General features: G+C 42.7%; 1 protein-coding gene across 1 annotated transcript in view; it reads right to left on the reverse strand.

Annotated features, from left to right (window-relative positions):
• The window catches only part of LOC124519349 (zinc finger protein 25-like), a 28,620-nt gene extending 6,587 nt beyond the window's left edge, over nucleotides 1–22,033 (reverse strand). The window contains exons 1-7 of the mRNA XM_047089533.1: nucleotides 21,910–22,033; nucleotides 20,182–20,240; nucleotides 9,004–9,145; nucleotides 8,620–8,715; nucleotides 4,371–4,502; nucleotides 3,882–4,121; nucleotides 2,815–3,797 (exon numbers count right to left, since the gene is read on the reverse strand). Of these exons, the coding sequence (XP_046945489.1) occupies nucleotides 2,815–3,797; nucleotides 3,882–4,121; nucleotides 4,371–4,502; nucleotides 8,620–8,715; nucleotides 9,004–9,145; nucleotides 20,182–20,240; nucleotides 21,910–22,033 (1,776 nt within the window). The remainder of the gene's footprint in view (nucleotides 1–2,814; nucleotides 3,798–3,881; nucleotides 4,122–4,370; nucleotides 4,503–8,619; nucleotides 8,716–9,003; nucleotides 9,146–20,181; nucleotides 20,241–21,909) is intronic.
• Between the last annotated feature and the right edge of the window lie 1,536 nt (nucleotides 22,034–23,569).

Genomic DNA, 23,569 nt, shown 5'->3' on the forward strand with positions numbered 1-23,569 from the left:
AGTCTTGCTACTTTCTGCTTCATCTACTTATGTACGCATAAGCTGAACTTATGTACTTCAAAGCTGCAGACATCATGACAGCTTACCTTTCTGTTCTGCATGGCATCCTAGAAAGATTCCCATCCATAACCACCATTATCACACTTCAGAAGAGTAACTAATTCTGTAATATTACCGAATACCATTCCACATTCAAATTCCTCTCAATGCCTCCAAAGTACATACGTGGATGTCTTCTTGAGCTGGACGTTTTGGGGATCCGATCAAGGATCACGCACTGCATCTGATTATGTCTTGTTAGTCTCTTTGGATTGAAAGAGTCCCCCTGACCCTTTCTCTCTTTTTAAAAATGACATTGGTTTTTAGAGATCAGGCCAGTTGCCTTGGTGAATGCCCCACAGATTTCGCTGATTGATTTCTCCACTGAAGCTGTTCCTCTCTTCTGTATTTTCTGTAAACTAAAAGACTAAACGCTTGATTAAAACCATATTAAATATCCTGCCAAGACTATGCCCCAGTGCAACGTACGTACGTACCTCACACTGCATCTCAGCAAGAGGCACACAATGTCACCCCTGGTGAATGGGGGTGAACAATCATTCCATTGTAAAGGTTACCTTTTACAGGGTCAGTGAGGAAGATGTCTGTGGGAGATTCTCTCGCACTGCACAAACTCCCAGTTTCCTTTGTGTCAAATGATCCTGGCATCCACTGATCATCTTTGCCTAGATGCCCTAGGGGTTACAAATTAGCAATTTTTCGAATTCTATCATTCCTCCTACATTTATTAGTGGACACTTTTCTGTAATAATCAGCCTTTCCACAACTGTGCTCGCTAAAAGGGCAGGGTGGAAATTCTTTCCTTCTAATTACAGAGTAAGGCGTTTGGGCAAGATTTGTCTCCAATGGTGGAAATGAGCTCAAGCCCCTTTCTCTTTTTCTGTATTGCTGTGGACAGATTTTTTTGTTTATTCGAATGTTGCCATCAGTCATAGTTGGTCTGTTTGATCATCAAATTACCTCAAATTTGGCCAAGGAGAAACCCTGCAGGCTAGCTTCTGGGACCTCTGACATCTCCCCATTAATCTTTGAGTATTTCCTTGTTTTCTGACACAAGAGGTCCCAGCCTCATCCTGGACACTTCAGGGCCCAGGTCTAGAACCAGCTGTCTCTCCGGGAAGTCCTGGTTCCTTGTGTGGGAAATGCTGGCACCATATCTGCTCATCTGTGGGGGGGTGCCATGGCTTCTGGACCCTCAGTGGACACAGCTAAGAGATATACAACTTCTAAAAAATAATGAGCAATACTTTCAATTCATATTTCTCATTATGGCAAGGTTTACACAAATTCTTGTTTTTATGGTCACCTCTTCTCTTAAACTGGGGGTTTGGGCTCTGGTATCTCCAATGGTTTCTTTTTGCCTTATCTTACAATATACAAAAACTGGATCCAAAATAACACCAGAATTACTAATAAAATTAATGAGCCATGTTTATAATTTTTTGCAGGTCTTTGTCCTTAAACATATCCCACTGAAAACATACAGTCATAGTTCTGCATTCACAAGTTTCTTGTAAAAATTATTTTCTCTGTGCGGTTACCAATTTGATATAAAGATGATTTCTGTTTTCAATTTCAGAATGCTTTTATTTTCTATTTTTGAATATGTAAATAATTTTACATTAATTCAAAAGTCAAAATTTCATAAAAAGGTGTAACGAAAGAAATGTTGCTTCCATCCCTGACTCTAGCATGTTCACTCTTGCCTCCAATTCATTTTATTAGTTTACGGTTTATCCTTCTAGTACTTCCCTTTGCAAAAATAAGCGAGTGTGTGTGTGTGTGTGTGTGTGTGCATGTTACTTCCCGACTCTTACACTGAATGTAGCGTGATATATGGTGTTGTGTACTTCCCTTTCCTTAACAATCTGTTGGGGTATAGTACTTCAAATTTGTCAAACGTATCACTTATAATGCATATTGTACTATAAAAATACAAAAACACACTGGGGGTATTTAGTGTGAGAAATCTGTCCTGATAATTACTAAACCATGGGGAGATACTTCCTACCGACACCAACTTCAACATCTGCTACATAAAGCAAACATACATCATGTGTGTACAAAGCCGTCCTTACTTGGGCACCTCAAGTGTCTCATGCTGTCAGCTGCTGCCATGTGCTTTTCCAAAGGCCTCATACTCCCACAATGAGCATCTTCAAAATCTGGTACCATGTCAGGATTATGACTTCTAGTGCTACATTATCTCTAGAAAAAACAATGTATCCACCTATTCCAAATTGATAGAATTCCCCTCAATATTAATTCCTTTCTTCTACAGAGTTTGATTTTTTTCTTTGAACACTTTCATGTATGTAAAACATTTATATAGTTCCACTCCAGCATCAATTACCTGGTGATCAGTAAGCTGTGACTCTGTAAATGCTTTTATACTTTTGTTGCACTCTGTGATTTTAGCGCTGTGACTGATTTCTCTGAGACACAGGTTAGATTCATAGGTAGACGCTAATATGCGGGACATTGTTAGGGCTGTCTCTCCACGTGAGTTCTTTGATATTTAGTACTGTATGACATGGATACCCCCCTGACATTCATTCCAGAGAGAGCCCACAAACCCCCGCCCCCTTGTCTTCTGATGCCAATTAAAGACTGAATTTCCACAGGAGAGGGTCTCCACATTATTAAAGTCATAAGGTTTCTCCTGGGTTCTCTTGGCGTGACAAAATTTGACTTCGCTCAGGAGGGTTTTCCATATCTGCTGCATCTTTAGGGTATCTCTCTTGTGTGAATTACCTGATGCTTTGTGAGAGTCGATTTCTTGCAGAAGGACTTCCCACATTTGCTACATTCATAGGGCTTCTCCCCCGTGTGTGTGCGCTGGTGAACCGTGAGCGTCGACTTCATACAGAAGGACTTCCCACATCGCTTACACTCATAGGGCTTCTCCCCTGTGTGAGTTCTCTCATGATTAATGAGGTTTGACTTCACATAAAAAGTTTTCCCACATTCTTTACATTCAAAGGGGTTCTTCCCTGTGTGAGTTCTCTGATGGACAGTGAGGTGTGATTTCATACAGAAAGATTTCTCACATTCATTGCATTTATAAGGTTTCTCTTCTGTGTGAGTTCTCTGATGTATGGTTAAGGCTGACTTATAACAGAAAGATTTCCCACATTTGTTACATTCGTGGGGCTTCTCCCCAGTGTGTGTTCTCTGGTGTTCAATGAGGTGTGACTTCTGGAAGAAGGTTTTTTTACAGTCCTTACACTCATAGGGTTTCTCCCCTGTGTGTGTTCGCTGATGTTTAGTGAGGTGGGACTTCTGGAAGAAGGTTTTCCCACATTTCTCACATTCATAAGGTTTTTCCCCCGTGTGTATTCTCTGGTGTTGACTGAGGGCTGACTTCATATAGAAGGATTTCCCACATTCGTTACATTTATAGGGTTTCTCCCCCGTGTGAGTCCTCTGGTGTACAGTTAAAGTTGACTTATGGCGAAAGGTCTTCTGACATTCGTTACATTCATAGGGTTTCTCTTCCGAATGTGTCCTCTGATGATCGGTGAGATTGGACTTCATGGAGAAGGCTTTCCCACATTCACTACATACGTGGGGTTTCTTTCCCGTGTGATTTCTCTGATGAATATTAAGAAGTGACTTCGCATAGAATGACTTCTCACATTCATTACACTTAAAGGGCTTCTCTCCAGTGTGCGTTCTCTGGTGTATGATGAGGGTTGACTTCATATGGAAGGCCTTCCCACATTTGTCACACTCATGTGGTTTCTCCCCTGTGTGCGTTTTCTGATGTTTAGTGAGGGCTGATTTTTTATAGAAGGACTTCTCGCATTCATTGCATCCATAGGGTTTCTCCCCCGTGTGGGTTCTTTGATGTACTATTAGGATGGAATTCATGGAGAAGGCTTTGCCACACTCGTTACATTCATAAGGTTTCAAACCGGTGTGAATTTTCTGATGTTTAGTGAGGTTTGATTTCACACAGAAGGTTTTCCCACATTCCTTACACTCATAGGGTTTCTTCCCTGTATGAGATACTTGATGGATAATCAGGGCTGATTTATAGCAGAAGGACTTCCCACAATCTGCACATTTATAGGGTTTCTCTTCTGTATGCTTCCCCTGGTGTACGTGCAGGGCTGACTTATAGTAGAAGGATTTCCCACATTCATTACATCCATAGGGTCTCTCCCCTGTGTGTGTCCTCTGATGGTCAGCAAACTGTGACTTCTGTAAGAACGTTTTCCCACACTCATTGCATTTGAAAGGTTTCCCCCCCGTATGTGTTTTCTGATGTTTAGTTAAGTTCGATTTCACACAGAAGGATTTCCCACATTCCTTACACTCATAGGGTTTCTCCCCCGTGTGAGTCCTCTGATGATGATTGAAGTTTGATTTTGCATAGAAGGATTTCCCACACTCGGTACACTGATAGGGCTTCTCTCCTGTGTGAATCCTCTGATGGACTTTGAGGGCGGAGTTATGACGAAAAGACTTGTTGCACTCACTGCACACATACAGCCTCCTTTCTGACTGTGTCCTCTGCTGACCAGGAGGGGCCAATTGAACGGGGGCTGTGTCACACTCACTAGGCTTCTCTCCTGGGTGAGATCCCGGAGGGTCTGTGGGTTGTGATTTCTGAAAAGTTTTCCCACATTTATTACTTTCACATGGTTTCTCTCCTGTGTGTATCTTCTGGTGCTGAGTCAGGTGAGACTCCTGGTAAAAACACTTCCCACAGTGACTACATTCAAAGGTTTTCTCTCCCTTGTGAGTTGCAGGAGGTTGAGTGAGATGGGACTTCTTGCTGAAGTTATTCTCATTTTCATTAGATTCTTGGGTTTTCTCCTCCACGTTAACTTTCTGATGTTTTAAGAGGGCTGACTTCTCACACTCTTTGACCTCAGAGTGACTCTTCCTTGTGTGAGTTTCCTGAAGGACTTGGCGGGCTGACTCATCACTGATATTTCCCCCATGTTCTGTACAATCAGGGGATTTCTCTTCTGTTTGAGCCCTTGTAGGTGGAATGATGGCTGACTTATTAAGGAAGGTTTCTCCACATTCATCATCTTCAAAAAGTAGTCCCAAAGTTTGAATTTTGTGTTGCTCAGTAAGGTCCTGAGTCTGACTGAGGGATTTCCTGTCTTGGCTATGTGCGTCAGATTTCTTCCCAGTAGGAATATTTTCTTGATTATTATCAAAAAGAAATTTCTCACAAGCAGTAATTTCATCAGAGTTCTTACTTGAATGACTTTTATCACTAATAACGGATTCTGAAACATTTTTCAAACTCTTTCCACATGAGTCATACTCACAGGGTGTTTTTCTGCAAACATTATCTCTCTTCTTAGTCAGAGATTTTTTGTTAATGAGTGAAATTCGCCACAAACATTTACCTTGGTTTTCCTGGCTTCTGTCTATAAGGTCATAAATAAGAAAAATTAAGTCTACTTTAAAGATGTTAACACATTTCCTATGATTACCAAGATCAAGATAATTAACACATCCATCACCTTACATAGTTAACACAAGTAGATTGTGCGTGTGGTGAGAATGGTCAACATCTACTCTCAACAACTTTCCACTGTTCTTACCGTCTTAGTCCCCGTGCTGTGCATCACACCCCCAGAACTTGAATAAGTCATTTGTGAGAAAAAAAAAAAAATCAAGCTGATCTAAGACAACCATAATAGAATTTAGTGCTAAAAGCAATGGAGAAAGAATGACAAATCCTTCAAGACTAAAAGTAAATCCCAATAGTTTCATATGTAGACAAAATGGTACTCAGGTGAAGTAACGCCAGTGAGTCTGAACATGCAAGAATGCAGGTAAATATTGTTTTCATGAATTCTTAAAGAACCTACTAGAAAATGAACTTCAATCAAGAAATGGTAGGGGTGCCTGGGTGGCTCAGTTAAGCGTCCAACCTCGGCTCAGGTCATGATCTCATGGTTTGTGAGACTGAGCCCCATGTCAGGCTCTGTGCTGACAGTACAAAGTGTGCTTGGGATTCTCCCTCTGCCTCTCTCTCTGCCCCTCCCCAGCTCGCTCTTTCTCTCTCTCTCTCTCAAAGGAAGGAAGGGAAGAAGGAAAGGAAAGGAAAGGGAAAGGGAAAGGGAAAGGGAAAGGGAAAGGGAAAGGGAAAGGGGAAAGGAAAAGGAAAAGGAAAAGGAAAAGGAGAAACAGTAAAATGTAATACAGCAGGAGACTGCTTCTGAGGACTGATTTGTTGAACTGGGAATCAAGCCTGGAAGCGGGGCCTGGCTATGAGAATAGAATGAAAACATAAAGGACTTCAGATCTTAGAATTATTCGATGTTAAATTATAAACGTCCCCAAACCGATCCTCCCCAACCCCCCAGCGCAGTAACACCTCCCACCACCACCATGTTGCTCAGATGGAACGCTTGCCTCCCCCCATCACATGCCACATCTGACTCAGCAGCCAATCCTCCTCTCTAAACACGCAGCCCCGCCTCCCCATGTGCACCAGCTCCTTATTCTAAGCCGCCATCACTTCTCATCTGAAGCAATGCAAGCATGTCTCCCCCACTGAAACCCAACAGCCCACACAGCTCACCATCTAGGCTAACCTGACTAGTGCTCTGCTGTCTTTGTGACAGGACTTTACTCCTGCAGGAAACTCCTGCCCAGGAAGCTACAGATTGCAAGTAATTTTAATGTTCAGTTCAGAAGCTTCCCCAAAACCTTTTTTTTTTTAATTTTTCAAATTATTATTTTAGAGAGAGAGTGCTAGCAGGGAAGACGGGCAGAGGGAGGGAGAGAATCTGAAGCTGGCTCCACGCTCGGTGCAGGGCTCGATCCCACAACCCACAATGATTGTGACCTGAGCCTAAATCAAGAGTTAGACGCTCAGCTGACTGACCACCTAAACACCCTTTCCCAGAAACCTTTCAAATAAACTGCTTAACTTTCCAATAAATAATAAACTTTTTCTCCAGGACTCTTCAATCCTTGTTGTGTTCACACATCCTGAACTATTACATTAGCATCCTTACCCAATGGTTATCGAGATCCTGTCTGAAACCATACCCTCAAATCCCACAAATAACCTGATTTTGTTCACCCACCTACAAGGCACTACTGAAACTGTCAGGGTGAGCAATAAATTCAAATGTGCCATATTGGCGGGTGATTCCGGCAGTGTGCTCGTGGGGCCAGCCCTGCATACAGTCTCTGTTTCTACTTTTAACCACCACACTCACACCCATCTCTGATCTTCTTGGACAGTAGTGGCCACGGAAACTCTTCTAAAATATTCTTTTGCAGAAATCTGTTAACAGCTGCCCATTTCACCAAAAATGGAGTCAAAGCCCTTACCATGCCCTGTAAAACATCATCTGGGCTCTGGCTGACTCTCTGAAGTCATCCCCTACCAGTGTTCCTTTCAAATGCATCCTTGCAGCCACAGTGGCCCCCAGAGCACTTCCAACAAACACCTGCCACAAGAGCACGGCCCAGGTATTCACTGTGCCTGGAACCCCTAGAATCCACATAACATTCAATTATCTGCTCTAAGGTGGACCTCATCAAAAAGGTATTCTCTGACCACCTTTTTTTTTTTAATTTTTATTTTTTCAATGTTATTTTTGAGAGAGAGAGCGATAGCGTGTGAATAGGGGAGGGGCAGAGAGGGAGACACAGAATCTGAAGTAGCTCCAGGCTCCAAGCTGTCAGCACAGAGCCTGACACGGGGCTCAAACTCACAAACCATGAGATCATGACCTGAGCTGAAGTTGGACGCCTAACCAACTGAGCCACCCAGGTGCCCAGATGGGGTGTCAGAGAGCACACCCCACTCCATCTGCTTTTAGCATGCTTTAATTGTCTTCATGGGTCTTGTCACCACTTGATAGGTAAATTTTTTAGTTATATCTATCTTCTCCTGCTAGCTTGTAAGCTCCAAGAGCTCAGGAAGATTGTTACATTTACTGGTTTATCTCCAACACCAAGAACATGAGTGGCACATAGTAGAAATATCTGAAGAATGAATGAATGAATGCACACGTAAAGGGGGGAACATAAAAAGAAAATACACCATGGGGGCGCCTGGGTGGCGCAGTCGGTTAAGCGTCCGACTTCAGCCAGGTCACGATCTCGCAGTCCGTGAGTTCGAGCCCCGCGTCAGGCTCTGGGCTGATGGCTCGGAGCCTGGAGCCTGTTTCCGATTCTGTGTCTCCCTCTCTCTCTGCCCCTCCCCCGTTCATGCTCTGTCTCTCTCTGTCCCAAAAATAAATAAAAACGTTGAAAAAAAAAATTAAAAAAAAAAAAAATACACCATGAAAATGGAGGAAGATGCACACTAGAAAAAGAAACAGAAGACGCTAAGATGACGCAAGCAAGGGTTCAATACTGGGTATCAGGCAGAAAAGGACAGCACTGGTATTTACAAGTGATAAAGTAGGGCGATTTGGGTGATTGGAGGTCTGCTAGCTCACTGTTCAGCTACTTCCGAAGGCCTCAGGGCCCAAAATAGAACTACTGAGACACACACCAACCTCAGAACCAGCCCATCCGGGACCTGATTTCTGTGGGCTTCATTCTCCATAATGACTAACTCACCTTGATCACCCTGATCTGGGGATTCTCCCCTTGATGGCCACAGCTCTTCTCCTTGCTCCAACTTGAAGATCACCTCTGGTTTGGTGAGGTGACACCCTGTGAGTGGGATACAGGATAAAACTCCTCACGGGCTGCTTGGGTATCAGGGCCCGTGGAGGACGAGGAAGGTGCAGCTTCAGGAGCCACATGATAAAGGTGCCCATTTGAACCTTTCATTAGGGAGGCAGGAACACATCCTTTCTATGCCCAATGAGAACATCTTTGACCCATGAGATGTACACACATTATCACTAAACACTCCTTCAAGGGCCCACAAACTCTGGCAGCTAAGAACGAAGAAAAGAAACGCATGCTATGAGACATTACACAGGGAACACCCCTCACCCACTGAGACCAGGTGGCTGTAGTTCTCCAGCATCACGTCCCGGTACAGCGTCCTCTGCGTGCCTGTCAGTTGTAGCCACTCATCCCGGGTAAAGTCCACAGTCACGTCCTTGAACGACACGGATCCCAGACCACCGCATTTCTGTTCAAGCCAAAGAGATCAGTTATTAGGTGACATGAAACAGATATGTGAGAACTCTTAACATGTTTACTCTGAGAGTTTACAACAAATATTATACATGTTGCCTACTCTGTATCTTGTTTTGTTTTTATTTTGTGGGGTAAACTGATATGACAGGAAAACCCAGTGTATTAACTTATTAATTCAAATAAAAAAACTACACTTCCTACTGTGTTTCTGAAACTGTCCTACCCTGCCAAGAATATAAAGCTAAATCAGTCCTCTTTTCTTCCCCCTGCCCTTAAGGAGCTTAAGCCTTAGTAAGGAGACAAATCACATTTACAAACACTTATCCTGTAATACGGTATTATGAGAGGTGCATGGGAATCATGTACAGTTAGTGTTAAATAAGGGTAGACAATATGGTTCTGTTGTGTATTGTCAGGTTGTGCTTCATCTAGCAGGGGATCTTTGTTAATGTGACACCATTACACAAGCAGAGCCAAGGAGGCATGACAAACACCCAGAAGTGTGACAGGAGAACGTGGTGTAGGACTCTAAGAAGATAAAGATCTGCAAAGGTGTTCAGGGATACATTACAGAGTGAGTCTGGGTCTTAGTCCTATAGCTGAGTGTCTCTAAAATACTGCACCCTCACCCTAGCAATAAATTTTTGAGCACCTCCAATTAATGTATTTATTAATAAATAATATATACACCCTGTCAACCCACGCAATGATGATAGGCTTAATTTAACTTTTTTTTTTCCCCCTGGCTAAAAGTTGAATGTAGACAATTGACTGGTTCCTTCCTACTGGAGCATATCCTAGGCCCTCTATAGGCAGGAGGTAGGACACTCAAGATAATGAGGAGCCAGTAAGGATTGAAAGCAATCACTGTCACAGCTGCAATGTTTACACTGAAATACAAGACAGATCTCAAATCAAAAACTTCCAAAAACCTGACTTTAAAACTTAAGGTACCAGGAAAAGAAGAAATTAAACCAAAACCCAGCTGAAAGAAATAATAAAATCAGAACAGAAATAAACAAAATAGAAAAACAACAGATAAAATGAAAATAAAAGTCAGTTTTTCAAAGAGATAAACAAAATGGATAAACTTTTACCTAGATGGACTAAGAAAAAACAGCGAAGTCTCAAATTACTAAAATCAGAAATGAAGAATAAGGACATTACTACCAATTTTGCAGAAATAAAAAGGCTTATAAGACATTACTATGAACTACAGTGTGCCAAAACACTGGAAAACCAAGAGGAAATGGATAGATTACCAGAAACACAAAACCCAGCAAGACTAAATCAGGAGGAAAATAGATGATCTGAACAGAACTGTAACTAGGAAGGAGACTGGGTCAGAAATGAGGAATATAGGGACAAATACAAGTCCAGGACCTCATGGCTTCACTGTTTCATTCTATCAAAAATTCAAAGAAGAGCTAAATTACAATCCTTCTCAAACTTTTCCAGAAAACTGAAGAGGACTGAACACTTCCTAACTCATTCTACGAGACCAGCATCACCATGATACCAAAGCCAGAAAAAGACACTGCAAGAAAACTACAGACCATTATCCTTTACGTACAGATGCAAAATCCTCAACAAAATTCTAGCAAACCAAATTCAGCAGTATATTAAAAGTACTACATACCATAACCAAGTAGTTTATTCCTGGAATGTGAAGATAGTTCAAAATATGAAAATCAATCAACATCATATACTACACATTGACTGAAGGAAAAAAAACCATACGATAATCTCAACTGATGGAGAAGCATCTGACAAAATCCAGTACCCCTTCTTCATGAAAAAACACTCAATAAACTGTGAATAGTAAGAACCTACCTCAACATAATAAAAGTAATACATGGAAAACCCAAAGAAAACATCACATTCAGTGGTGAAAGAAAGTTTTTCCTCTAAGACCAGGAACAAGACAAGGATGCCCAATTTTCGCCACTTCTATTCAATATAGTACTGGAAATTCTAACCAGAGCAATTATGCAAAAAAAAAAAAAAAAAAGAGAGAGAGAGAGAGAGAGAACATATTCAAATCAGAAAGGAAGAAGTAACATTACAGCTATTTGCAAATAGTATGATCTTGTATGCAGAAAACCCTAAAGAGTCCACAAAAAAACTGAGCTAATAAAAGAATTCAGCAAAGTAGCAGGAAGGATACAAAGTCAACACACAAAAAACCAGTTCCATTTCTATACACTAACAACAATTTGAAATGGAAGTTATAAAAACAATCCCATTTACAATAACATCAAAAAGAATAAAATACTAGGAATTAACAAAGGAGGTGAAAATTTGTACAATAAAAGCTACACAACACTGCTTAAAGAAATTAAAGACATAACTAGATAGGAACACACCCCACACTCATGGACTGGAGGACATAACATTGCAAAGATGTCAAGATGCTACCTAAAGCGATCTACAGAATCAACGCAATCCCTATCAAAATCCCAATGATTTTTTTTTTTTTACAAAAATAGAAAAACTCTTTTTAAAATTCCCATGGAATCTCAAGGGACCCCAAATAACCCAAAACAATCTTGAAAAAGAAGAGCTGGAGGACTCATATTTCCTGACTGCAAAACTCACTACAAAGCTACAGAAATCAGAACAGTGTGGCACAGGCAATAGACAGACATATAGACAAATGGAACAGAGAGCCCAGAAATAAAACCTCACATACAAGGTCAGATAGTTTTTTGTAAAAGTGCCAAGACCATGAAATGGGTAAAAGACAGTTTTTTCAACAAATGGCACTGGGAATACTGGGTATCCACATGCAAAAGAATGAAGTTGGAACCCTATTTAACACCACAGACAAAAATTAAAGCGGATCAAAGACCTAAATGTAAGATTTAAAACTATAAAACTCTTAGAAAAAAACTTAAGGCAAAATCTTTATGACACTATACCTGGCTATAATTTTCTGGATAGGACATCACAACAAAAGAGCAGGCAACAAAAGAAAAAACAGATAAATTGAACTTCCTGAAAATTACAAAGTCTGTGCATCAAAAGACACTCTCAACAGAGTAAAATGCAACCCACAGAATGGGCCAAAATATTTGCAAGTAATATATCTGATAAGGTGTTAATACCCAGAATACATAGAGAACTCCTAAAGCAAAACAACAACAAACCACAAACATCCAGTTCAAAAATGGGCAAAGGACTTCAGCATTTTCCAAAGAAGATATACAAATGGCCAATAAACACGAGAAGATGCTCAACATCACTAATCATTACAGAAATGCAAATTAAAACTACAATGAAATGCCACCTTGCACCCATTAGGTTATGATAATACACATACACACACACACACACACACACACCCCCAAGTGCTGGAGAGGATGTAGAGATAGGGCATCCCCTGTGCACAGTTGGTGGGGATGTGAAATAGTACAGCCATTATGGAAGGGTGTGGCAGTTCTGCCAAAAAGTTAAAAACAGAATTACCACATGACCCAGAAATTCTGCTTCTGGATATAGACCCAAAAGAACTGAAAGCGGGGTTGTGAAGAAATGTTTGTACACCTGTATTTATAGCAGCATTATTCACAATAGCTATAATGTGGAAACAACCCAGGTATTCCTCAACAGATGAACAGATAAGCAAATGTGTTATATAAACAAAATAGAATATTATTCATCCTTAAAAAGGAAGGATATTCTGACACATGCTATAATATAGATGAACCTTTAAGACATTATGTTAAGTGAAATAAGCCAGCCACAAAAAGACTGATACTGTATGACATCATTTACATGAGCTAAATATACAGGAATATCAGACATAGATATGAATATATAAATATATCAGATATCAGAATAGTCAGTATCATAGAGAATAGTGGTTGCCAGAGACAAGAGGAAGGGAGGAATACAGTTATTGTTCAATGGGCACAGAATTTCAGTTTTATAAGATTAAAAGAGTTACGGGGATGGATGGTGGAGATGGCTGCACAACATTATGAATGTATTTATTTAATACCACTTAAAAATAATTAGAATGGTAAATTTTATATGCCACAATAAAAAAATTGGGGAAAATTGCATTGAAGAGTGAACCCCCATCAAATGTACATGGCTGGAGAAAGACACACTATGCTAATACTAACCAAAAGAAAGCAGGCGGGCCTATATTATTTTCAGGCTCAGCAGACTTTAATAAAAGTTCTCAAGGATAAAGAGAGGCTTTCATGATGATAAAAGGGTCAATTCTCCAAGAAAAGATAATAATCCTCAATATGTATGTGCCTAACAACAAAATGCCAAATATGTTAAAACTGACAGAACTCCAAGGAGAAAGAGGTGAATCCACCCTTACATAGCTGGAGACTTCAACATTATTCTACCAGAAATGGACAGATCCAGCAGGCAAAAAATCAGTAAGAGAGTTGAACTCAACAACACCATCGGTCAACTGGATCTAACATCTATAGACTACTCCATCCGACAGAAGCAGAATACATTCTTCTCCAGTTCACCTGGAACATTCACCAAGACGGACCACATTCTGGGCCATAAAACACACCTTAATTAATTAAGAGGAAATAGAAGTCATACAATTTCTGCCCTCAGACCACAGTGGAATTAAACTATACAGCAATAACAGAAAGATAACTGAAAAACTCCAGAATACATGAAGATCAAACAACGCACTTCTAAATAACACACGGGTGAAAGAAGAAATCTCAAAAGAAATTTAAAATAGTTTGTACTAAATGAAAAATAAAACACAATTTATCAAATATTTGTGCAATGCGGCCAGAGCAATACAGCGAAATGTATAGCATTTAGTGCATATGTTAGAAAAGAAAGATCTAAAATCAATCACCTAAGATTCCACCTTAGGAAACTGGAAAAAGAGCCACAAACCGAAAGTGAATAGAAGAAAAAGAAATAATAAAAATTAGAGTAGAAATCAAATGGAAATTTCAAAAGAAATTGAAAAATTGAAATCAATAGGAAAAAAAAAAGTCAATGAAACCCAAAGCTGATTCTTTGAAAAGATCCAAGAAAAAAAAAAAAATCAATAAACCTCCATCTAGGCTTTCTATGAAAAAAAGAGAAGACACACAGTACTAAGATGTGAAATCAAAGAGAGGATATAGTGATATCCTAGGGACATTAAAAGATCCTAGGGATGTTAAAATAATAATAGAGGAATACAATGAATAACTCTGTCCACAAATTTGATAACTACATGAAGTTATTCAAAGACACAATCTGCCAAACACACAAGAAGAAATACACCAATCTAAATAAGTCTATATCTGTCAAAGAAATTGAGTCAATAATTAATAATCTCCCAAAACAGAAAGCACCAAGCTTAGATGCGTTTACTGGTGAATTCTACCAAACACTTAAGGAAGAAATTATACTACTTCTCTACAATCTCCTTTACAAGATAGAAACAGAGAGGGCGCCTGGGTGGCTCAGTCAGTTAAGTGTCTGACTCTTGATTGCAGCTCAGGTCGTGGTCTCAGGTCGTGAGATTGAGCCCGGCATCAGGCGCCATGCTAGTTGGGGAAGTCTGCTTAAGATTCTCTCTCTCCCTCTCCCTCTACACCTGGCTGGTTCATCATGCATGTGCACTCTTTCTCTCTCTCTAAAAAAGAAAAAAGAAACAGAGTGGAATAGTTCCTATTTCATTCTATGTGGCCATCAATACCCTAATATTAAAATAAGACAGACATTCCAAGAAAACTGCACACCAATATCTCTCATCAACGTAGAAGCAAAATCCTCAATAAAATATTAGCAAAACAAGTCCAACAATGTATAAAAAGAGTTATATATCACAACCAAGTAGTATTTTTCCCAGATACACAAGGCTGGTTAAATATTTAAAATCAATTAAGGTAAACCCATTTCATCAACAGACTAAAGAAGAAAAATCACATGACCACATCCATAGATGCAAAGCATCTGAAAAACGATAAAAACTCTCAATAAACTAGGAATACAGAGAAAGGTCCTCAACTTGATAAAGAATACCTACCAAAACCTACAGCTAACATCATACTTAATGGTGAGGAACTAGAAGCCTGGGAACTGATTGGGAAGGAAGAAATAAGGTATCTTTGTTCACAGATGACATGTTCATCTATGTAGAAAATCCAAAAGAATTAACAAAAAAAGTCCTAAAGCTATTAAGTGATTATAGCAAGTTTGCAGAATACAAGGTTAATATACAGCAGTCAACTGTTCTCCCTTATAACGGCAATGAGTAAGTGGAATTTGAAATTAAAAACATAATTTCATGTACATTTTCACCGAGAAAAAAATGATACTTGGGGGGCACCTGGGTGGCTCAGTCGGTTAAGGGTTCGACTTCGGCTCAGGTCATGATCTCACAGTTTGTGGGTTTGAGCCCCACGTCAGGCTCTGTGCTGACAGCTCAGAGCCTGGAGCCTGCTTCCAATTCTGTGTCTCCCTCTCTCTCTCTGCCCCTCCCCTGCTCATGTTCTCTCTCTCTCATAAAAAAAATAAACTTAAAAAAATTTTTTTAAATGGTACTTGGGTATAAATCTAACAAAATATATACAAAATATGTATGAGGAAAATCATAAGTCTCTGATGAAACAAATACAAAACTAAATAAGTGGAGAGTTAGCCCATGTTTGTGGACAGGAGGACTCAATGTTGTCAAGATATCAGTTCTTCCCAACTTGATCTATAGCTTCAATCCTAATCAATCCTAATCCTCCTAATCAAAATCCCAGCAAGTTATTTTGTGGATATCAACAGATTCTAAAGTTTATACATAAAGGCAAAAACCTACAGTGGCCAATATAATATTGAAAGCAAGGAACAAAGTTGGAAGACCAACACTACCTCACCCCAAGTCTTATATAAAGCTGTAGTAATCAAGGCACCTGCTACTGGTGAAAGAAATCAATGGAACAAAACAGAGATCCCAGAAATAGACCTCCATAAATACAGTCAGCTGATCTTTGACAAAGGAGCAAAGACAGTCTTTTCAACAAATAGCCCTGCAATAATTGGAAATCCACGTGCCAAAAAATTAATCTACATTCAGATCTTACATCTTTCCCAAAAATTAACTCAGAATGGGTCACAGACCTAAATGTAAAATACAAAGCCATACGATTCCTAGAAGACAAAACAGAAGAAAATCTAGACTTTGGGTTTGGAGAGGACTTTTTATATACAACTTCAAAGGCATAATCCACAAAACAAAGAACTGATGAACCAGACTTCATTAAAATTAAAACTTCCACTCTGTGAATGACATTGTCAAGAGAGTAAGAAGACAAGCCACAGACTGAAAGAAAATATTTGCAATAGAAATATCTGATAAGGGACTGTTACCCAAAATATACGAAGAACTCTTAAAACTTAACAATAAGCGGGGCACCTGGCTGGCTCACTCAGAAGAGCATGTGACTCTTAATCTTAGGGTCATGAGTTCAAGCCCCACGTCAGGTATAGAGATTATTAAAATAAAGGGGCGCCTGGGTGGCGCAGTCGGTTAAGCGTCCGACTTCAGCCAGGTCACGATCTCGCAGTCCGTGAGTTCGAGCCCCGCGTCAGGCTCTGGGCTGATGGCTCAGAGCCTGGAGCCTGTTTCCGATTCTGTGTCTCCCTCTCTCTCTGCCCCTCCCCCGTTCATGCTCTGTCTCTCTCTGTCCCAAAAATAAATAAACGTTGAGATTATTAAAATAAAATAAATAAACCTAAAAAATAAAAACTCCACACTAAGAAAAACAACCCGAGACCTTCAGGGACACCTCACCAAAGACATACACATAGCAAATAAGCATATAAAAAGGTGCTCCTGGGGCGCCTGGGTAGCTCAGTCGGTTGAGCGGCTGACTTCGGCTCAGGTCATGATCTCACAGTCTGTGGGTTCAAGCCCCGCGTCAGGCTCTGTGCTAACAGCTCAGAGCCTGGAGCCTGTTTCCAATCCTGTGTTTCCCTCTCTCTCTGCCCCTCCCCCAGTCTCACTTTGTCTCACTCTCTCAAAAATAAATATAAAAAAATTTTAAAAAGGTGCTCCATATATCATTAGAGAAATGAAAATTAAAATACCACCACACACCTATTAGTATGACCCAGATCCAGAACATTGATAACACCACATGATGGTCAGGATGGAAAACAACAGGAATTTTCATTCAGTTCTGGTGGGAAACGCAAAATGGTATAGCTAGCGTGGACAAGTTTGATGGGTTTCTTATGAAACTAAACATACTCTTACCATATGATCCAGCAATCACACTCCTTGATATTCACTCCATGAAGTTAACACTTGTGTCCACACAAAAACCTGCACGTGGACATTTATTCCAGCTTTGTTCACTACTGCCAATACTTGGAAGCAACCCAGATGTCTTTCAGTGGGTGATGGATAACTACACTGTGGCCCATCCAGACAGCAGGGTATTATTCAGAGCTGAAATGAAATGAGCTATCAAGCTATGAAAAGACAGACAGGAATCTTTTTTTTTAATGTTTATTTATTTATTTTCGAGAGAGAAAGACAAGGTGTGAGCAGGGGAGAGGCAGAGAGAGAGGGAGACACAGAATCCAAAGCAGGCTCTGGGCTCTGAGCTGTCCGCACAGAGCCCTACGTGGGGCTCGAACCCACGGACCGTGAGATCATGATCTGAGTTGAAGTCAGACGCTTAAATGACTGAGCCACCCAGGTGCCCCTTCAGGAATCTTAAATGCATACCACTAAGTGAAAAAAAGCCTGTCTGAAAAGGCTACATACTGTACAATCCCAACTATATGACATTCTGGAAAAGGCAAAACTATGAGGACAATGAAAATATCAGTGGTTGCCAGGGGGAGGGAGAAGGGAGGGATGAATAGCACAGAGGATTTCTAAGCACAGTGAAAATGCAGTTGGTCTCTGAACATAGGTTTAAACTGCATGGGTCCACTTATACTCAGATTTTTTTTTCTTTAAATTTTTATTTACTTTGAGAGAGAGAACATGAGCTGGGGAGGGACAGAGAGAGATACAGAGAGAGAGAATCCCAAGCAGGCTTCATGCTGTCAGTGCAGAGCCCAATGCAGGGCTCAACCTCTTGAAGCGGGAGATCATGACCTCAGCCAAAATCAACAGTCGGATGCTTAACTGAGTGAGCCACCCAGGTGCCCCGATGTTTTTCAATAAATTCAGTACTACAAACATGTTTTCTCTTCCTTATGAGTTTTTAATGACAGTTTCTTTTTCTCTAGCTTATTTATATTGTAAGAATATAGTATATAACACAGGTAACATAAAAATATGTGTTAATCGACTGTTTATGTTACTAGTAAAGCTTCCAGTCTATTAATAGTTGAGTTTGTGGGGGGAGAGAGCTAAAAGCTATGTGTAAATCTCTGACTGAACGAGGTATTGGTGCACCTAATCCCCAAGTCGCTCAAGGGTCAACGGTACGCTGTATGATATCGTAATTGGGTATACATGTTACACATTTGTCAAAAACCCACAGTGTGAACACCAAGAGTGAACCCTAAGGTAATCTATGGACTTTGGATGATTATGATGTATTAATGTAGGTTCATCAATTACAACAAATGCACCTCTCTGGGGGGGGGGATGTTGATAATGGGGAAGGCTGGGGGTGGGGGGTAGGAGTACATGAGAAATCTCTGTACCTTCCACTCAATTTTGGTGGAAACCTAACGCTGCTCTAACAAAAACCAAATCCTTAAAGCAACAACAACAAAACTCCACCTTGTATGATCCAAGACAGCATTCAGGGAAGGGAAAGGACACCCTAGTTCTCCCGGATGGCCCTGCTGGGTTCCCAGGTAGGATGGTTACCAAGTAAGAGCAGAGTATGGGGCACCTGGGTGGCTCAGTCGGTTAAGTGTTCGACTTCAGCTCAGGTCATGACCTGGCACGGTTCATGAGTTCGAGCCCCATGGCCAGCTCTGTGCTGACAGCTCAGAACCTGGAGCCTGCTTCGGATTCTGTGTCTCCCTCTCTCTCTGCAACTCCCTCCCCCACTCATGCTCTGTCTCTCTCTCAAAAATAAACATTAAAAAAAATTTTTTTAAAAAGGAAGTTCTGATATAGGCTATAGCATGCATGAACCCTGAAAACATTTTAAGTGAAAGAAGCAAGACACAAAAGAATAAAGACTGTGTGACTGCACTTAAATAAAATATCTAGAATAGGGAAATTCATAGAAACAAAGCAGTTTTGGGTACCACTAGCTGGGGGGCGGGGGGAGATCGGGGGTTACTGCTTAAGGATTACAGAGATGTGTCTGGGGAGATGAAAAAGTTTTGAAAATCATGGTGATGGCTGCACAACACTGTGAGTGTAATTAATGCCACTGAACTGTATGCTTATGGTTAAATGGTTAAAATGGCGAATTTTGTTGTATACACTTTACCAAAATAAAAGAAACGTGAACGGATAGTGCACAAGCATTTGCCAAAGACTGTGAGTTTGAACAATCTGCTGTCCAACTGTGCAATTTAACAAGTTAAAAAAGAACCAGTCGTCCGTTTCTTTCATTCCTCCAGACAGCCTTCGGGTTTTGTCCCCAGATCAGAGCGGACGTTCGGACAGCTCTCCAGACTCCGACACCACTGTAGTCCCTGATAAAACCTGAGTTCTGACCTCCACTTCCAATGAGAAATGATTACAGGCAACCAGGGGCTCAATGTAAGGTTCTTCACTACCTGAAGAACTTCAAAGACATTTTTTCCAGACTGCAGAGTCACTAAGTCTCTCTGTCCCAGGAAAAAAATGGCTGGTCTCTTTTTGTGGTCACTGAAAATCCTGTGTAGATCAGGAAGCTCAAAGATAAACGTGTGGGTCACCTTTGATGACTGTAGGGTCAGTCCCGTGACCTGCAGCCAACTGCTCGCTGCCTGCTAGACAGATGCCACCCACTCATTCTTCATTGGCCCTGAAGTACTTGCCTCTATTTCCACTCTTCTACAATAATATGTGAACACATTTACAAAAACCACAAAACCTGCCGGAAAAAGAAACCAACAATAAAGAAAAGAACTCACCCGGGATTTGTTCATTTTCCGTTGTACTCGGAAGAGCATCAAAACCTGGGAAGGCGTACCTGTAAGAGGACAGAGGAACAGGATAATGAGAGCCGGCTGGCCCTGCAGCATCTGGATTCCTGTACAAACTTCTGCACACAGGCTGGGTAACCTCTGATGGTGGAGAAGAGAAGGAAGGTGACATCCGTCCGTCTGTGACTCCTGCAATGTTTCCTACTGCTTTAACTACGCTGCCCCCCCCCAACACAGAAACGTTAAAAACGGAACTATTGTTAAGCAAATTCTGGCACGTCAAAAAAATGAAATACAAGGTCTTCATTAAACCTGACGTCGTTGGGGCCCCTGGGTGGCTCAGTCGGTTGAGCGTCGGATTTCAGCTCAGGTCATGATCTCACAGTTCATGAGTTCGAGCCCCACATCAGGTTCTGTGCTGACAGCTAAGAGCCTGGAGCCTGCTTCGGATTCTGTGTCTCGCTCTCTCTCTCTGCCCCTCCCCCGTTCATGCTGTCTCGAAAATAAATAAACATTAAGAAAAATGTTTAAAAATAAATAAATAAAAAATAAAAAATAAACAAACCTGACGTTGCAGGGGATAACAAATCCTAAAGGATGTTTTGTGTCTCTGATTTACTAGATAACGTTCACCCCCTGGGTAGGAGAATCCTCAAAGCTTTAGAAAAAGGCACAGGTGCGTTGAATGCAGGTCTTCTAAAAACGTGTTTCTTCTAATTGGACTGATGCTTCTCAAAAGGATCTTTTAGGAGTAAACTTGCTTTGATGGGACTGTGAGGACAGCACCAAGCTTGGAGTCAGGGACTCTGGCTTCTATTCCCTCTTGTTAATCCTAAATAAGCCGTTTCCTCTGTCAGGATCTTTCCCCCACTTCTGCCAGATGAGACAAAAATAGAAAGAAAGGAAAAATCCTGGCAAACCTTCCCTGAACTACTACTCTTGAGCCTGTAAGATCGGGACACGAGAGCGCACCTCCACAGGCCCGACGCGGTGAAAGCTGCCCAGCTTCTGGAAAGAATCGGTGGAGAACGAAGGGAGGCAAGAGAGCGTTTGGGGGGCGGTTGAAAAGAAAAGCTGCCCGGCTGTAGAACTCCTAGCGTCCCGCCAACCAGGCGACACTTCTCCCCACGGTCTGTCCCTCGCCACCACCTGGCCCCAGCTGCCGGCAAAGTGACTCACAGCATCTGAATGCGGTGAAATCCCCGGAGCCCTGCCCCCCTTTGCTTCTTTTCCGCGTTTCTTCCGTCTTTCTCTTCTGAGGCTCCGACGGGCTCTGATGCGTTCTTCCCGGCGGGATTCCTGCGCCTGCGGCCCTGTCCTTCCCGCCTCCGTGAAGCTGCTTTGTTCCAGCAGAGCCTAGGGGACAGACACCCGCTGGCTGGCACCTTCACCAGGGGCCCCGGACCCGCCTCCCCGAGAACACACAGCGCCTGTCAGGGAGCGCAAAGCAGGGGGTTGAGGACAAAGGCAGGCGGGCCGCCGCGAAGCGCCCTCAGCCCCCGGACAGCGCAGATTTGGGGAGCACCCCCGGCCCCCGGCGGGCAGGACTCCCGCGGCTCCCCGGGGACCCATATTCCACGGACCAAGGGAGACACGAAAGGAGCCCCGGGATGCACACCGCCGCGGGGCGCGCGCGCGTGTGCGCGTGTGACCACAATACATTTGGGTCCGACGGGTGCACGGCGGGCAGCGCGCGACACCCGGTCCCCGTCCTACCTCCGAGAAGCGGTCGAGCCGCCTCGGCGCCTACGAGGACGGAGACCCCGCGGCGAGCGCGGCTTCCCCCCAAAACGCCGCACTTCCTGCGCGTTCGCTCGGGGCCCTCCAGAGGCGCCCCCATTCGGTGTCGACTCGGCCCCCGCCGGGGTGGCGGGGGAGGAGGGGCGGCCTGAGCGGGCCCCGAGCGAACCCGAAGCCTCCCTCCCCACGCCCCACGCCGCAGCCTCAGGCCGTCCGCGCGGACCACGGTCCGCACCTCCCGGACCCACCGTCCGCCTTCGCGCCGCCGCACGCGAGTACGGCCCGGGACAGCCTGCACGCTCCGCTGAGGAGAAACGCGCGCCTGCGCACTAAGCACGACGCCGGCCCGGCCACGCGCACCGCCCACCCCGCGGGGGACACTCCGCCCACGTGTGGGGGCGTGGCCTGCGCGGGCCCGCCCTTTTCCCCGCCCCCAACACCTGGACTCCCTCCCCACCCCGCCCCTACGTCACCCTGACTCCCGCTCTGCCCCTCCGCCACGTCACCCAACTCCCACCCCATCCTTCCCTTCCCCCACATCGCCCCTCTCCCATTCCGCCCCCACGTCACCCCCAGTTCCCCATGTTTCCCCCCCCAACCCCGGCTCCGCGACCTCTCCTGCCAGGTGAGGGGCCTCAAAGCCGCCAAACAAGGGAGAGATTCGAGAATACAGATGAAAATCTTAACGAAATTAGTCCTTGCAATCAATTGCCCAACCAAGCAATTGGATAATAATGAAATAACCTCCAATGATGTATATATATGAATCTTGTTCAATTTAGTTGCACTAGAAAAATAATGGAAGCAATATAAATTTAGACAATTTAAGTGTCTAATCAATGAATATGTAAAATACATTGGGGAAGGGGGTAGCCATTCAAAACTATAATGTAAGGTAAATAACTCACGTGTAACAATGTTCGTGATCCATTTTGGAATCAAAATATACTTGAAGATACAGGGCGCCTGGGTGGCTCAGTGGGTTGAGTGTTCAACTTTTGATTTCAGCTCAGGTCAGGATCCCAGGGTCGTGGGATCTGTGCTGAGTGTGAAGCCTGCTTGAGATTCTCTCTCTCTCCCTCTGCCCCTCTGCCCCTCTCCCCTGTGCACGTACATTCTCTCTCTGATAGATACATGGATAGATAGATGGATAGATAGATAGATTCCAAGATAGAAGATAGGGTCCTTTTTTAATGTGCCTATGTGCTGTAGAGAATATAAACAAATATGTGGGGTTTTTTTTTTAATGTTTACTTTTGAGACAGAGCAAGATAGTGCAGGGGAGGGGCAGAGAGAGAGAGAAGGACAGAGGATCTGAAGCAGGCTCTGTGCTGACAGCAGAGAGCCCGATGTAGGGCTTGAACTCACGAACCAGGAGACCATCACCTGGGCCAAAGTCAGACGCTTAACCAACTGAGCCACCCAGGTGCCCCTGTGTTTTTTTAAATAAACAAAGACGAACCCACAAACAGTATAGAACAATGTAGACATTCTGGACATGGTTCATTCACAGGAGTCTAAGAATGGAATTAACATCTGAATATTAATTTAAGGGACACTACCTTGAAATGCTGGCAAAGCATGTCAGCTTTACCATTCTACAATTCCTGTAAACGTTCAATTTACAATTTAACAA

The sequence above is a fragment of the Lynx rufus genome, unplaced genomic scaffold (genome assembly GCF_022079265.1).
Source record: "Lynx rufus isolate CCGP_SWC_20201006 ecotype Redwood Valley unplaced genomic scaffold, mLynRuf1.p SCAF_27, whole genome shotgun sequence".
Taxonomy (NCBI): Eukaryota; Metazoa; Chordata; class Mammalia; order Carnivora; family Felidae; genus Lynx; species Lynx rufus.